Source organism: Hyalella azteca, unplaced genomic scaffold (assembly GCF_000764305.2).
Source record: "Hyalella azteca isolate HAZT.00-mixed unplaced genomic scaffold, Hazt_2.0.2 contig1645, whole genome shotgun sequence".
In the NCBI taxonomy this organism is placed as follows: Eukaryota; Metazoa; Arthropoda; class Malacostraca; order Amphipoda; family Hyalellidae; genus Hyalella; species Hyalella azteca.
In genome coordinates this window covers 72,297-87,420 of record NW_025931949.1, presented here as the reverse complement: position 1 = coordinate 87,420, position 15,124 = coordinate 72,297, and the positions used below count along the sequence as shown (strand labels likewise).

At 39.3% G+C, this 15,124-nt stretch overlaps 1 protein-coding gene across 4 annotated transcripts; it reads left to right on the top strand.

The window, feature by feature from the left end:
• The first annotated feature begins 1,945 nt into the window (after positions 1 to 1,945).
• LOC108669464 (xanthine dehydrogenase/oxidase) lies at positions 1,946 to 14,901 on the top strand. Of its 4 annotated transcripts, none has more exons than XM_018156804.2 (28): positions 1,946 to 2,077; positions 2,496 to 2,554; positions 2,710 to 2,876; positions 3,017 to 3,177; positions 3,454 to 3,583; positions 4,252 to 4,407; positions 4,643 to 4,715; positions 5,064 to 5,284; positions 5,640 to 5,742; positions 6,145 to 6,278; positions 6,605 to 6,727; positions 7,017 to 7,184; positions 7,880 to 8,054; positions 8,264 to 8,379; positions 8,611 to 8,700; positions 9,076 to 9,277; positions 9,486 to 9,675; positions 9,860 to 10,043; positions 10,201 to 10,396; positions 10,655 to 10,944; positions 11,088 to 11,252; positions 11,598 to 11,726; positions 12,140 to 12,267; positions 12,509 to 12,596; positions 13,009 to 13,170; positions 13,521 to 13,617; positions 14,142 to 14,249; positions 14,586 to 14,901. In XM_018156804.2, the coding sequence occupies exons 2-28, from the start codon at positions 2,509 to 2,511 to the stop codon at positions 14,669 to 14,671; spliced, it is 3,888 nt and encodes a 1,295-aa protein (XP_018012293.1). In that variant the 5' UTR covers positions 1,946 to 2,077; positions 2,496 to 2,508; the 3' UTR covers positions 14,672 to 14,901. The 4 variants fall into 4 exon arrangements, with proteins under 4 accessions (XP_018012293.1, XP_018012292.1, XP_018012291.1 ...); XM_018156803.2 differs by having other exon boundaries at positions 1,946 to 2,083; XM_018156802.2 differs by having other exon boundaries at positions 1,946 to 2,087.
• The last annotated feature ends 223 nt before the right edge of the window (positions 14,902 to 15,124 follow it).

Genomic DNA, 15,124 nt, shown 5'->3' with positions numbered 1-15,124 from the left:
CACTATACTATAGAAGTAGTAACATGACAAACTGAAGGGAATATATTCATATGGAAAGGACTTGCATAGACAGAAACTAATTACAAAATACTTACAAGGAGAACAGTAGGTTTAGGTCTTGTAAGTACAAGAGCCCAGCCAATTCTAATTAGTGTAATTAATTCTAGAGCGAAGTCACTCACTCGAACAAACTACGTATAGTACGGAATACGATGTGCATGTGAGCACTACAGCAGAAATTTTACGACATTGGAGTATCCTTATACTCGTAAATTATCACGCTTAGTCTACTTACCTGCATGTGTCATTATTTCACAGAGTTCTACCAGTCAGCTGTTTCTTTCTGTTCCTCAGGAGAATAGATCACAGTAGTTTCAACACTCATTTATTTAATGAGCAACAAAATCAACATTACATCTAACAGTGCATATGTCAAGAAGGGCGCTCTGAAGAGAGACACTTCAGAAAAGACTGGAGTCTTATGGTCAACTACCAGGACATGAAATACCTGGCTCGTGGTAAGCTCCGATCAGCTGTCCTACTATCCATATCATTCTGGATACCCGCTATTTTGTAACATAAATGAAATCCTTACAGCATGGCTTCCTCTACAATTGGATTTTTCTGCTAATTGTCTATTGAACCTATGCACGGATTCTTAAGTCACCTGTAGGGGTTCCTGCGCCAAGTCTATTTGTTGCCTATTTGGTCAAAAAGTGAGCATTGTTGGTTGCCTGTTGAATATCGAGAGCCGGTTTCCATACTGTGTATAGAGGCCGTGGCCTCCATGTGTGACTAATTAGTTGCAATATTTGGTTCCCAGACTTAGTAGCTGTTAGCGTTTTCTGTGCGGGTTGTTTCTTTTAATTTAAGTTGGCTGGTCTGGTCCCTTCGTACCTTGTAGAGACGCCGAGGGCTGTTCGCTGCTTGCCGAATAGCAGCAAACTGTAGAGACTGAATCAGGACACTAGCCTACTACTGGTTGCCTGATTCTAAAATCCATTCGATCCTCTAGGCCCGGTCTGCTGCTTGCCTGTAGGGTAACTAGGGTTCCTATGCCTGGTTCGCTAGTTGCCTGCCGGCATGAATGGTGAACGGAGACTTTTGTTACGTCTCCGTGAGTGACCGCTGCTTTCAGAAGAGTTCTCAGTGTAAGGGCAACCAAGAAGAACATCTGAAAACTAACCTCATATGAAAACGAATATTTGTGACGTCATCTTTTTTTCTTTTGCGTCGTTACGTTTGTTAACGCCTTCGCACTTACATAGACGAATAGCGGGGCAGCTGCTGCCTCATGGCGTGTAAACTGGCGATAGTTCGTTAGCTGCGATCCCGGTTGCAGTGAGTGTGTGACCTTGAAAGCATTCTAGCCACTAATTGTGTAGCTGCAATGTGCACAAGTGTACTGCGTGAGGATATCCTTTTCACATTCAAAACGGTGTTAACATATCAATCATAAAATTTATCAGTTGATACCAGTCTATATTAGTTGATACCGGAAAAATTTATTGGTCAAAATTATTCAAGCGTCACTTCAAAGCATATTATTCCATAAAAGTCATGATGTAAATTGCATCACATAAAGAGGTGTCTATGACTCAAACTGATATAAATTGTCATGCTGAAAACACTGATAAGGCAATAATCGGTGTTGACGTTCGATTTCTAGACGGTCATCAGATAATTTTGATTACCAAATTAATGTTATGACTCATTTCGTTTCACTCAGCAACTAATGTTAACGAGACTTTGAAACTAAAGCCAGTCGTAATTTCAAAAATTCAAACTGCTGTACTTTTTAAACTCATTTTCAATTCTGGAATCATTTCGATTCTAAAATAACATGAGTTTTAGGTGCTGCGGACGAAAAATAATAAATCTCCTGCGTTACCAGGCAGTTTGTAGCTCCGATAAAAATTTACGCGTGATATCGCTTCTTGATAAGCCGTGAATTGATAGTCTTAAAAGTATTTAATGGCGGTTAGAGCTTCCACTCTACCCACTGCATCAACTTCCAAGAAGAAGACGGTTTAACTTTAAGGCCATCGAAAACTGCGTCACTTTTCTCTTCCAGAAAGTGTGTGTAGGTATGCGAATTATCTTAGAGACATGAAATTATTATTATCAACTAGTTAAAAAATTGAACGTCTCAGATTGAAAATAGGTTTCCTGTTTCTGCAAAAACTTCTGTTGGTAAGAAGACCCTTCATCGTTTCCTTTCTAGCGCATTTTCTCATTTATGGGAAAAATGCACTATTGTGCTCGCCATGTCCGTCCGTCCGTCCGTCCGTCTGTCCGTCCGAGATTTCACGTTTTCGTCGACGAGAAAATGCACTCTCTGTCACTCACTGCAGTGAGAACTGAGTTATATTTTTTAAGTTAACGTAGACTATGTTAACTGTTATTCGTTTAGTTTTTAGTGCGTGCTTCGTTTCAAGTTCAACTGAATGATATCTTCAATAAACTTTTCATGAAAGTTTTATCTCATACTTCAGTTACCACGGCAATATGGGTGACTCCATCCAAGTCACAATAAACGGGAAGCTGTACGTTGGTGAGTATAGCACCATTTTTTATTTTAATCTGATAAATTCCAATTTAAATTCTCTCAGCAAACTGATGAATTTTACTCTTGAGAAAGTATCACTTATATTTTACAGTATTTTCACAGTAAATCCCTTTATAATGCAAACCGTTTTCGGTTATCAGTGGGCGCTGAGGAGTCAATTTCGACTCGTCTGGTGACGTTCATCCGCGACAAGGTAGGGACAGGCACCCACATCACCTGCTACCAGGGGGGCTGTGGCGCCTGCACTGTCGTGGCCACTGCCCCCGACGCAGCAACTGGGGGAACTAAAACATTTTCCATCAACTCGGTGAGCCATTGAATTATAAAAAGAAAAATTACAAATCACTCCATGCTATAATAAATAGTTATGTAGTTGTGAACTAAACTTTGAAGCACCTTATGTGAACCTAATTGATCCTAGTAATGGGGATTTGTTCGGTGATGCAGTGCCTGGCCTCGCTCTACAACTGCGATGGCTGGAGCATCACCACCATCGAAGGTTTGGGCAACCGCGAGGATGGCTACCACGTCATCCAGGAGCGCCTGGCTGAATATTACGGCACCCAGTGCGGCTACTGCTCCCCGGCCATGGTCATGAATATGTATGGGTGAGTCAATGGGGTAAAAATAGTTGAGTTCAGTTAATATGTCATGAATGAGTATTGTATAAACACGAGCCATCTTATAAACACGGAAACGATTATAACAAACGATGCAATGATCTGTTATTTACGTATAAAATGAGCGGTCACGTCCATGAAAATTTTTCTGATTTCAAATGCTATTTTGATTTAATTACAGATCCAATTTATGCCTAATCGTAATTTTCTTCATTTTATCTATGACTCCGTGGTTTCATTTCAAATCATAATTTCGGCTTTTAGCCTCACGCAAGAGAAAGGCACGTGGACGGACGACGACGTCGAGAAACATTTGGACGGCCACATCTGCCGCTGTACAGGCTACAGGCCCATCCTGGCCGCCTTCAAAAGCATCACACCCGCGGACATTGAGGTGAAGTATAGACTTCTTAGTGCACATATTATCCCCCATACAAGATCCCTGCTCCTGCACATATTCCCCCATACCAGATCCCTGATCCTGCACATATTATCCCCCATACAAGATCCCTGATCCTGCACATATTCCTCCATACCAGATCCCTGATCCTGCACATATCCCCCCATATCAGATCCCTGATCCTGCACATATCCCTCCATACCAGATCCCTGATCCTGCACATATCCCCCCATACCAGATCCCTGATCCTGCACATATTCCCCCCATTTCAGATCCATGATTTATACTATGGAATTTATCGTTGGCAGTGTAACGGCTGCTCACAAAAATGGTAGATTATTTTAATTTTTAGTGCTGTTTTAGATGTTTGCCGGGATATTAAAACATGTATTTTGTCGTTTGAACAATAGCATCAGATATGGAAAGCGAAAGTATTATCTAAAATTTAAACGTATCAAATCAAACCACTTATACAGCAACACTCTTGAAGAAAATAATTAATAAATTAACTCTCCAATTATTTAAAAAAACTCTAGGAAGCAGCTCGTGAAGGATTAATTCGTTTCACTATAATTAAGGTAATGTAAAAAATTTAATTGCGAACTCAATAATTCCCAGACATTTTATTAAGTCAATGAGAACACGATAATTTTTTTCTGCAGGATATCGACAAGACGGTTTGTGCAAAGTCAAAGACAGGAGGCTGTTGCAAGGGAGCTGGCAAAACTGTTGGCGGCAGCGGCTGTTGTCAACGCAAGGCCGTGCAGAAAGCTGTCACCGTTGACGGCGTTACATTCTACTCACCCACTACGACCGCGGTGAGAGCTTCTATAGCTCACCCATGGATAGAATATAGCAGTAATTGCTTTTTATTTCGTGTACCTAAGCTTGAAATTCTTTCAGTTTTTTGGCATGAAATAATTTGTGGGGGAGAGCAACTGACCTCTAAACTATGTTCGATTTGCTAATAAGCACATAGGCATTCAAGGAACTCTTCTGTACTTAAATATTTCAATGATTCTTAACAAATCTACCATAAATTTCCCTCTTCAGGAGCTTTTGAGCATCCTTGGAGGTCTTCCAGCAGGCGCGTCCTACGCATTCATGTTTGGCAACACAGCAGTGGGTAAGTCTTATTTGATGTTAAATATTAGAACATATCAGCATTTATATTGAAAATGGAGCATTTTAATGTTGTTAATTTTCGAAGTAAATTAAAATCAAAACTGCTGTAAAAGTCAAATTAATAATCATATGTTCCAGTTGGTAAATAATGAAACTTTCTTGTGCACTAGTTCGTTCATACAATCATCCAAAGATAAAAACTTTGAACGGTGTGAAAGATTGACTCGAAATAATTACTATAAACCAAGTTATGCTCTATGATTAGGCCGGTTAATATTAAATGAAATAGATATCAATTTTGTATAGCTAAAGCTTCCACAATATTAATTGACAATATTATTATTCGTAGGCTGGTCAGGCAGCCCACGCGCTGCCAACATCATTTCTACGCGCAACGTGAGTGACTTGGCGAGCGTTAAGGTGACGCCCACTGAAGTGACGGCCGGGGCAGCGGTGTCTGTAACTACGCTGAGGGCGGCCCTGCAGCAGGCCAAGAGCCTTACTGGCTTCTCGTATCTACAGCAGGTGGACGATCATCTCCAGAAGCTTGCATCCTCCTCCATCCGGAATGTGAGTCTGGCATTAAGATATTGAATGAAAATGTGTTGAATACATATGATTTCCATCTATTTTCATAAGTTAGTTAATAATACGAAACCGCCTATTACTTAGCTTTTTAAACTAACCAGTGGAAATGGCATTTATTTTCAATAAAACGGTCAGATAAAACATTTAGCAACGTAAATTTTACAGCATTTGCTGCTCGCTGGCTTGGCTAGAAATCAAATTCTAGAGACTCCCCTGAAAATTGCGCTGCGTAGTTTTCTGTTCAGTCAGAAGGATTTTACTTTTATTCTCAGGTAAATACACTCTAGTTAGCTTTGGTAAATAATCCTAAGTAAAATGCTGCTCCAAACTTTGGCAGCTGGGAGGATGGAGCGGCAACCTGGCGCTCAAGATGCAGGACCCAAGCTTCCCCTCCGACTTTTTCCTGACCGCTGTGGCCGCCGAGGCTCAAGTTTTGCTCGGTATGATGTAAAAATTTATCCCAACATCACTTATTTCCCAAAATCCAAGTTAACTAGAACTTTATTTGAACACGCCGATGAGGACCATTGTTTTATATTACTAAAAATTACCCTTCCGAACGAAATCATGTTAAATCGTGCAATAGTTTGGCAATGATTTGTTTTACGGCCTAACTTCTATCCTAGACGTCAGACTAAACTTCTATCTTAGACTTTATTCAGTGATGCAGCAGTTTCTGTATGCCTGTGCCTGGGTATAACAGGATGACGAGGTCACAACACATATGTTGCTTCGTTTTACAAAATCTGGCTTGCAATATCTACGTCGTAAACCTAGTTCTCTGAAAGAAAATTTAACATATGAAAACAATTATTGGTATTTATTAAAAAAATCTCGGGCAGGAGTGCCAGATGGCAGTTCTACGTGGTACAGCGTGGAGAGTTTGCTTGGTAGAGACCTGACAGCCAACAAAGAAGTGATGCTCACTCTGCGCTATCTTCCCCATCCTGACAACTCCTACTATCGTTCGTACAAAGTACGTTGCATTTTCTTACTTATAATAGTCCATTTTTTTATCATTTATCAATTTCCGGATGCAATAAAACTCTCCGCTGTGTCCCGTAAATCGTAACGTAACTCGAGTCACAATACACCTGTGATACAAATCAATATGAGCACCAAAACACTTTACATGGTTGTTTTCATTTGAAAGAATTTTGAATAACTTCTAATTGTAATGTTAACAAGACAAAAAGAAACCGTTTTATTGCGGGACATAACGAACAAAGAAGGTTACTTTGAAATACACATAAAAAGATTTGATGTTTACTTATTGATATACATTTTTGGAAATTTTACCAGGTAGCCCCAAGGAACACCCTTGCCCTGGCCTTCGTCGGCGCTGCCCACAAAATTGAGGTCGGCGACGACTTCATTGTCACGGGAGCTCCCGTTCTGGCGTACAGCGGCATCAGCTCCTCTTTCGTGAGTTTATTATTGTTTATGCTTACCATACTGAAGATGAGATTACAATGGTTGAAATGCATGAAAAAGAGAGAAGTGAACCCATAGATCTTCTTCCCCTAGATATAAAAAGCAGGTCAAAATGCCAAACAATCGAGTTAAGACTAGGAATAATTTCTAACATGGTTTATGGCATAGAAACTAGCCCAATCCACTGCTTAGAGTAGAGATTTTCTATCGTGTTTGTGTCCATCATATATCAATTAAAAATTAATTGCAAATGTCAGTTAAGAGAACAAATATTCTAAAGAACCGGGCAAAGAGCACGGAAGCCTTCCTGGTGGGGAAGGACCTCCGTGACGGAGCGGTGCTTCAGAACGCCTTCGCATCCTTGGACGCGGAAGTCGTGCCAGACGCCGGACCAGGGCTGCCGAACCCTGCCTTCAAGAAGCAAGTTGCCCAGACGCTGCTCTACAAGGTCAACTCCTAAAACCGATTACAAATTTCGTAAAACCAATTACGAATTTCGTTAAAACCAATTACAAATTTCTTAAAACCAATTACAAATTTCGTAAAACCAATTACAAATTTCGTGAAAACCAATAAGAAATTTCGTAAAACCAATTACAAATTTCGTAAAACAAATTACAAATTTCGTAAAACAAATTACAAATTTCGGAAAACCAATTACAAATTTCGTAAAACCAATTACAAATTTCGTAAAACCAATAACAAATTTCGTTAAAACCAATTACAAATTTCGTAAAACCAATTACAAATTTCGTAAAACCAATTAAAAATTTCGTAAAACCAATTACAAATTTACAAAACCAATTTATTCACTGAGCGAATTCTTGTTTTGATTGATATTTTTCTCTTTTGTGGCTTGCACTGTAGGAATTTATTGTTATAGTTTTTCTACAATTGTTGTTCGTCGGTGGAAAAAGCCGCACCCGGGTTATGATTAGCATTTCTTTCATCATAATTTCCACCAATATTTCTATAAAAATCATGATTTGCCAAAACATTTGCTAAAACATTATTTTATTGACTGGGCTGTGTTTTTCTTCTGACTAAAAATCTCTCCTTGTCTAAATAAGACTCGCCCTTGTCACAATTTACTGTCAATTGATCAGATAATTTGTAATGAATTTACTTATCTCCGATGCTCAGACCATCATGTCCATCATCAGCGAAAAAGGAGGCACCGTGGACACCAAATACCTGAGCGGTGCCTCCAGCCTCGTACGGCCGCTGTCCTCCGGCACTCAAGCCTACGACGACAACCAGAGCACTTGGCCTCTAGGCCAGCCTATACCCAAGCTCGAGGCTAAGGCTCAATGCGCAGGTAAAGTCAATTGCCATTTTCTCAATTTCTTTCACCGTAATAGTTGCAACACGTCTGGTTTTGAGAGACGAAGCGTGAGAGGTGTTCCATAAATACAATTTTTGTATATATATTTTTATTTTACTTCTAGTTATGATCGCGACTCTACTTCTTAACTCTTTTTCTGACTTCTTCTATTCTTCTCCTCTCATTCCTTAATATTATTTCAGGCGAAGTAAAGTACATCAACGATGCGCCGTTTTCGGCTGACGAGCTCACGGGACGATTCGTATTGTCGACGCGAGCCAACGCTACTATCGTCTCTATAGATGCCTCCGCCGCGCTGGTCAGTAACATTCTCGTTATAAAAATATTATTACTATCAATACTTTAAACTTGGTAAATGTGCCAAGTGAAGGTTGGAATTACGCTCAAATTCCAAAAAATTTGGGTCAAAATCGTTAATTTGCTAATTTTATTTTCCCTCGGTTTGCATCACTAGTGGAGTAATATTTTAGGAATTGTCCTGTGTCTTACGTTCATTATTCGTGGTTATTAATAGTGAATTTGTTTTCAGACTGTGCCTGGGATAGTAGGCTTCGTATCAGCAAGTGACATCAAGGGCATCAACTCCATGCAACCTTTCAGCCCTGACAACATTGAGCCGGTGAGACATCTCACCAATGCAACACTTGCCTAGGAATGATGATCCAACTTAGCATGTCAAATCAATCATTATAAACAAAAAATTTCTAAAGATTTAATCCTTTTTAGCGCATTTTCTCATTTATGGAAAAATGCACTATTGTGCTCGCCATGTCCGTCTGTCTGTCTGTCTGTCTGTCTGTCCGTCCGCCCGTGACCTCAAGTTTTCGTCGACGGGAAAATGCGCTATCTGTCACTCACTGCAGTGAGTACTGAGTTATATTTTTTATACATATGTTATTTCACATTTTTTTTCCCTAAAGGCATTCGGTAAGAAAGTGTTATAAAGGCATTTTCTTCTGAGTAAAGGAAATTATTGAAAAACAACTACTTGCAGGTGTTTGCTGAGGGGAAAGTGAGCTACTACGGCCAAGCCATCGGGATGGTGGTTGGTGACTCAAGCGCGGTGCGCCAAGCAGCGAACCTCGTACAGGTGACCTACGCAGACGAGCAAACACCGGTCCTGACCATTGCTGACTCCATGGCAACAGGACGACCGTCTGTAGCATTTGACCCATTGGTCATAGGCGACGTTGACGGTGAGAAATTCTAAAGCTTGAGATTGATAAATAAATTTTAAAATTAGATAGTCCGTACGGCAACAGAAATTTTCACTTCCATCTAAAGTGATACACGCATTGTAATTTGAAATCCCACAAATTTCGAAGACCGAAAGAAAATTTATTTACTAATAAGCTCGCTACCTCTCTTTACTTATAGTCAATGAGAAAAATGTTTGACTTCCAGCTGGTTTCGGGACGAGTACTCGTATCGTTGAGGGCGCCATGAGCCGCGATGGTCAGTACCATTTCCACATGGAGACCCAAGTCGCTCGGGTCATCCCTAACGAGGACAACTTCGATGTCTTCTGCTCAACCCAATGGACTGCAGGAGCTCAGGCTGCCATCGCTCAAGTGTTATCAGTGCCAACAAACACGTGAGATGAGCAATGGACATTATATTCTCTCTCCTCAATAGATAACTTATGCACAACTCACGAATTTACCAATTATTTTCATTTCAGAGTTTGGTGCTTCTCTTGTTTAAAAATTTGATATGTGTCTTAATATGAAATGACTACAACGACTGACATCTCATCTGATAATTTTCGCTGTTTACAGTATCAACGTGACTGTGAAACGTCTTGGTGGAGGCTTTGGAGCTAAGATCGTAGCCGGTAACCTAGTCTCGACCGCCACGGCTGTAGCTGCCCAAAAGTTCCGCAAGCCCGTTAGAGTGAGCCTGGACCTTGAAACGAACATGACCATGATAGGGTGGCGGGATCCATTTTACCTCACTTACAAGGTACGTTACAGCAATAACCTTGTTGGGCCTTATTAAGTAAAATTTGTTTCTTGGATCTCCTCAATGCCTCAATTCGTGTCTCATTCTTCTTGGAATATCTCAAAAAAAAAAATAACTGGTATTTAATGACATTTCCACTTTATAATCCTCCTGATAGGCTGGAGTTGACGACAATGGGGTCCTGCAAGCCATAGAAGCTAACGTGTACGGTGACGCCGGGTTCGCAGTAGCGATGTCCTCAGCTCAAGGCGTTGGCATCTGCATGAACAGCTGCTATAAGTGCCCCAACTGGCTCGTGCACTGTCACGCGGTTACCACCGACACTGCCTGCAACACCTACTGCCGCTCACCCAGTAAGTTGTTATTTATTCAACTGATGTACTGGATAACTCATGTAATTATTTTCTCGCCGTCATAACTGACATCCATGTCCTTCTGTAAAATAAATTACGCTTGTATGCAGCTTTGTATAATCAGGATAATAAAAAATTCCCACTTTTGAAAGGTAATTTCGTTGAATTGAAAGCCTAATCTTAGGTTCGTCACAGACGCTCATGTAAAAAATTAACGTTTCTGATTATTTCTAATTTTTCTGTTCACAATTTTTGCAGCAACGCTGGAAGGCCTTACATTTATAGAATGTATTATGGAGCACTTGGCTCGAGACCTCGGCGTAGATTCACTGGAATTCCGCAAGTTGAACTTGAAGCCAGACGGCGCCGACGTTATTATCGACATGCTTCCCGTGAGCGCTCGCCGGTTCATGACCCGCAGGGAACGCATGAACCCAGCCATTCGTCAAATCAAACTCGAAAAGAGCCTTATTGGTGATATGATATCCCAGCTCGAAGCTCAAGCTGATGTTGCGAACCGCAAGGCTGCGATTGTCGTCTTCAACTCTGTGAGCTGCGTTAATCATGACCTTATTGCAAAAATTTTGGGACATGACGGAATTTTTGTGTTCACGTATAGAAATTAGCTGACATGTAATAGAAAGATTATTGCTACGAATTGCATTTTTATTTGCTTTTTTATTTAATTAAGGAAAACCGATGGCGCAAGCGTGGGCTTGCCGTCATGCCGATGATGTGGCCGTACTTGGTCGCACCTGTCATGGGCTTCGGTGTCTTCATTGCCATCTACTCTAACGACGGCACCGTGGCCGTGTGCCACTCGGGCGTCGAGCTCGGACAAGGGATCAACACCAAGGTGAATTATGATAACTTTTATATACTACCAACTTTCATATGGTGATTTTAGATGATTAGGCTACAAACTTCTGTGAAAGGCTAGGAACAAAAACTTTAAATTCATTTTGGATGCTCATTTGAAGTTTGATTTAATTATCCAGCAAAAACAGTGTGATGATACGTAGAAAATTATCCTCCAAAGGGAATGGCACTTATGCTTCAATTGAAGTGAACTTCATAACAATGGAAATTAAACATTGAAAACATCGTTGAACACATTTACATGATCAAATAAGATAACAGTCTAAATCAAACAATATGAAAACGTTTATGTAGTATGATCTCAAGCTAATTGTCCCTTTAGGTTGCTCAAGCAACTGCCTATGCCCTGGGCTGCTCACTGGACAAGATCCAAATCAAGCCTTCAGAGACAACCATGGGAGCCAACACCACAACCACGGGCGGCTCTGCGGGCTCAGACGCCACCACATACGTAAGTTGCAACTAACTTTGTGACGCACGATATCGATCGGTGCTAATACATTCAAAATGTAATTTCAGTCATGAAGTGTGATTTCTGCTAATTAAATGACGTATTCATATAGAAATATTCGGAGATGCTGGCTTCAGAAGTCCTTTCTGTCCGTGCAAGAAATCACGCCTAAGACTCAACGTAAATGAAGAATTTACTCGCAGAAGAAATTTAAATTTCCTCCACGTGATTGTTTATTAATGAAAACACTGATGAAAACTAAGGACTAAATCAAACTTATTACAACTTTATGCATTAATGAGCCACTAAGGATATACATTTTTTTCCCTAAAGCCATCACTAAGTAGAATAATGAAATAACTTTAGTTTCTCTTTTTCGCTGGGAATCCTACTCTTTAATTTTTACACGACAGTGTGCGACTCAAGCGTCGGCGAAGATCAAGGCACGGCTTGATGCACTAAACCTGCCAGTAGAAACAACCTGGGAGGAAAAAATTTCAACTGCCTTTTCTCAGGGAGTCGTTCTTTGCGAGTACTACTGGTCAGTTAATCTTATAACAACCTTGACTAATTATATTATTCGTCCATTGAGACAAAAGTTTAAAAGTATTCGCTGCTTTTGAGGTTTTTGTTTGCTGCAAATAAGAGTTCACTTTTATTATGAAATTAAAAAAAAAATACGTCTTGATACGAGTTGGAACTATCCAATAGATTTTCAGGAGATCTGTAAACGAAGTTTAGAATAAAAAATCTCAGCATTATTAGATTTCTTTTATGGATAGGAACGGGCCAGATGAGATCAAAAGCTACGGAGTGTACGGAGTTGCGAGCACCGAAGTGGAGCTTGATGTTCTCACTGGGCAGTTCTTGGTAAGCGAATGTACAAAATTTCCTCATTTTTATCCAAACTATTACTCATGATATTAAAAATCCATTTTGCGAAAAATATAAGTCCAAAATATTTTAGATTATCTGCTGTATGCCTTTTTCGCTCTATTTTGCAACTTCAAAATATTATTCCGGTGGCTTTCAAATTTATGGCATACATGGTTTGCAGTGCATTCCACTGAAATCTTTGTTGATGAAAATATAATATTCTCCATGAAAATTTTAGAGTATCCTAAGGTAGTCTTTATACTGTGGTGGGAGTATCTCTCCTGAAAAGTAGGATATGGTAATGTATAGAATATCAAGTATCAACTTGTAGTATGCATCATGTGGGAGTGTCTTGTTAAACAATTGATTTCTTAATGTATATAATATGAGTTTTTTAATGATTCAGGTGCTAAGAACGGACATCTTAGAGGACGCCGGCACGAGCATCAGTCCGCTGGTGGACATCGGTCAGGTGGAAGGATCTTGGGTGATGGGCCAGGGACTCTTCACCACTGAGGGGCCCAAATATGACCCGGTGACTGGGGCCAAGCTCAACACAGACACTTGGGTTAGTCCTTCTTGATAGTTGCTCTTGTTTACTCTTTCCAAGTTACAGAAATTTCACACCTATTTGTTTATCGTGAAGCTGTTATAACAGCTGTTACTATTAAATAATGAGTTTTAAAATCGGTAAAACCAGGAAATTAAACATAAAACAGCATTTGAACGCACAAAGTTATGAAAAAATGTCGGATCAGGCACCAGATGTTACTAAAATATAAAGTAATTTATTAAAGCAATTGGCGGAAGTATTTGCAACGAATCTCGACCTGAATAAATAATTAGAAAGTTAATGATTAATATCAAAAATAACTTGTAATTAAATCTAACGAAATTTTCTGCGTGCTATTAACTTAGGAGTACAAACCTTTGCTTGCACCCGACATCCCAACTGATCTGCGAGTGACGCTCCTCAGCAATGCGCCCAACCCCGTTGGAGTTCTGTCGTCTAAAGGTAAACATCGGCTATAACTTTAAACCGTGACAAAATGACGCAAATAAATAATCCTAACTATAAACAAATTATTGCATTATGATTGTTAATGCAAAGGACATCAGTTAGTGCTCTGCAAAAAGTTTATATATGTACAGTAACTTAAAGTTTCTATCCAAGTAATTCCTTTGTGAGAGAAATAATTCGGATTGATATCATATCATTGGGACCTGTCGTATTTTTATAAAAAAATTAAAGAAATTACCTTTCATTTTATTTTTGCCAAGCTTTTGCACATAATTTTTTCGTCTTAATAAATTTCAAACGCTGCTGAAAAGCATCGTGTGTTAACTTACAAAAAAATAACTATGTTCTAATCTAATTGTTCATAATAATTAATTAAATAATAATTAAATAATTTTTTCAAAAGTAATCACTTATTCCTATTTTAAACATGGAATTTCTTTAATACTATTGGTAAATGTGGTAAATGTGGTACTATTGTTAAATGTGTGAATGCGAATAATTTGATGCTTGTATCGCAGTGACCGGGGAGCCTGCAGTAGCGCTGTCCTATGCTGTCGTCTTGGCGCTCAGGGAAGCAATCGGCAGCGCGCGCGCGGAGGCCGGTGACTCAGCTTACTTCCAGCTGGGTAAATCAACAGATATTAATCCGACTTGCATTTTCTCTGCGTTTGTACGCGTAGATCACATATTTATTCTTTTTCATATTTTATTGCTGCATATTTATGCCGTATTTAACTCATATATATTTTGAACATGTTTATGTCGTACTTATCAATAGAAATAGAACACAAGATATTACTGTTATTCCACACGCGATCAAAAGAGTAAATAAACCGGATTCTTTTTCTCGACATGCGCGACCCCGCGGCGTCAATGCAAAGAAATAAATGGAAATGTCATTATTGAATCAATGAATTTTATTAGATAGTATGAGTTATTAATTTATTATATTTCTAACGCAGATACGCCGCTCACAGTGGACGTGGTCCAGCAGCTTTGCCTGAGCAGTTCCTCGCAGTTCGTCCTGACGGCTGCGCTGAAGGCCTAAAAAACACGTTTACTATCTTCGAAATTATAACAATACAAGCAAATAAAGACCTTAGTTTATAATCGATTAGAAAATTATGCTTGAGGATATTGATTTATTTATTTACAAAGCACATTTACTGAAAAACATTCAAACTAATATCGTTTAATTCGTATATTTTTGTATAGAGCGGCTTACTATTGAAAATTATGTTTGAGGATATTTATTTATATACTTATTTACAAAGCACATTTACTGAAAAACATTCAAACTAATTTCGTTTAATTTATTTATTATTGTGTGTTGCAGCTTACAATGCGCCAATCTTGGCACAATCGAAATAATATATCCCAAAAGATTCTTGAATGCATGACTTGAACTCTACACAAGCTTATTCTTTACGACATTTTTATAGCAATACAACCGTACTAAACTGTATACAGTATATCAGTTAAATGATACAGCTTGCAAAAT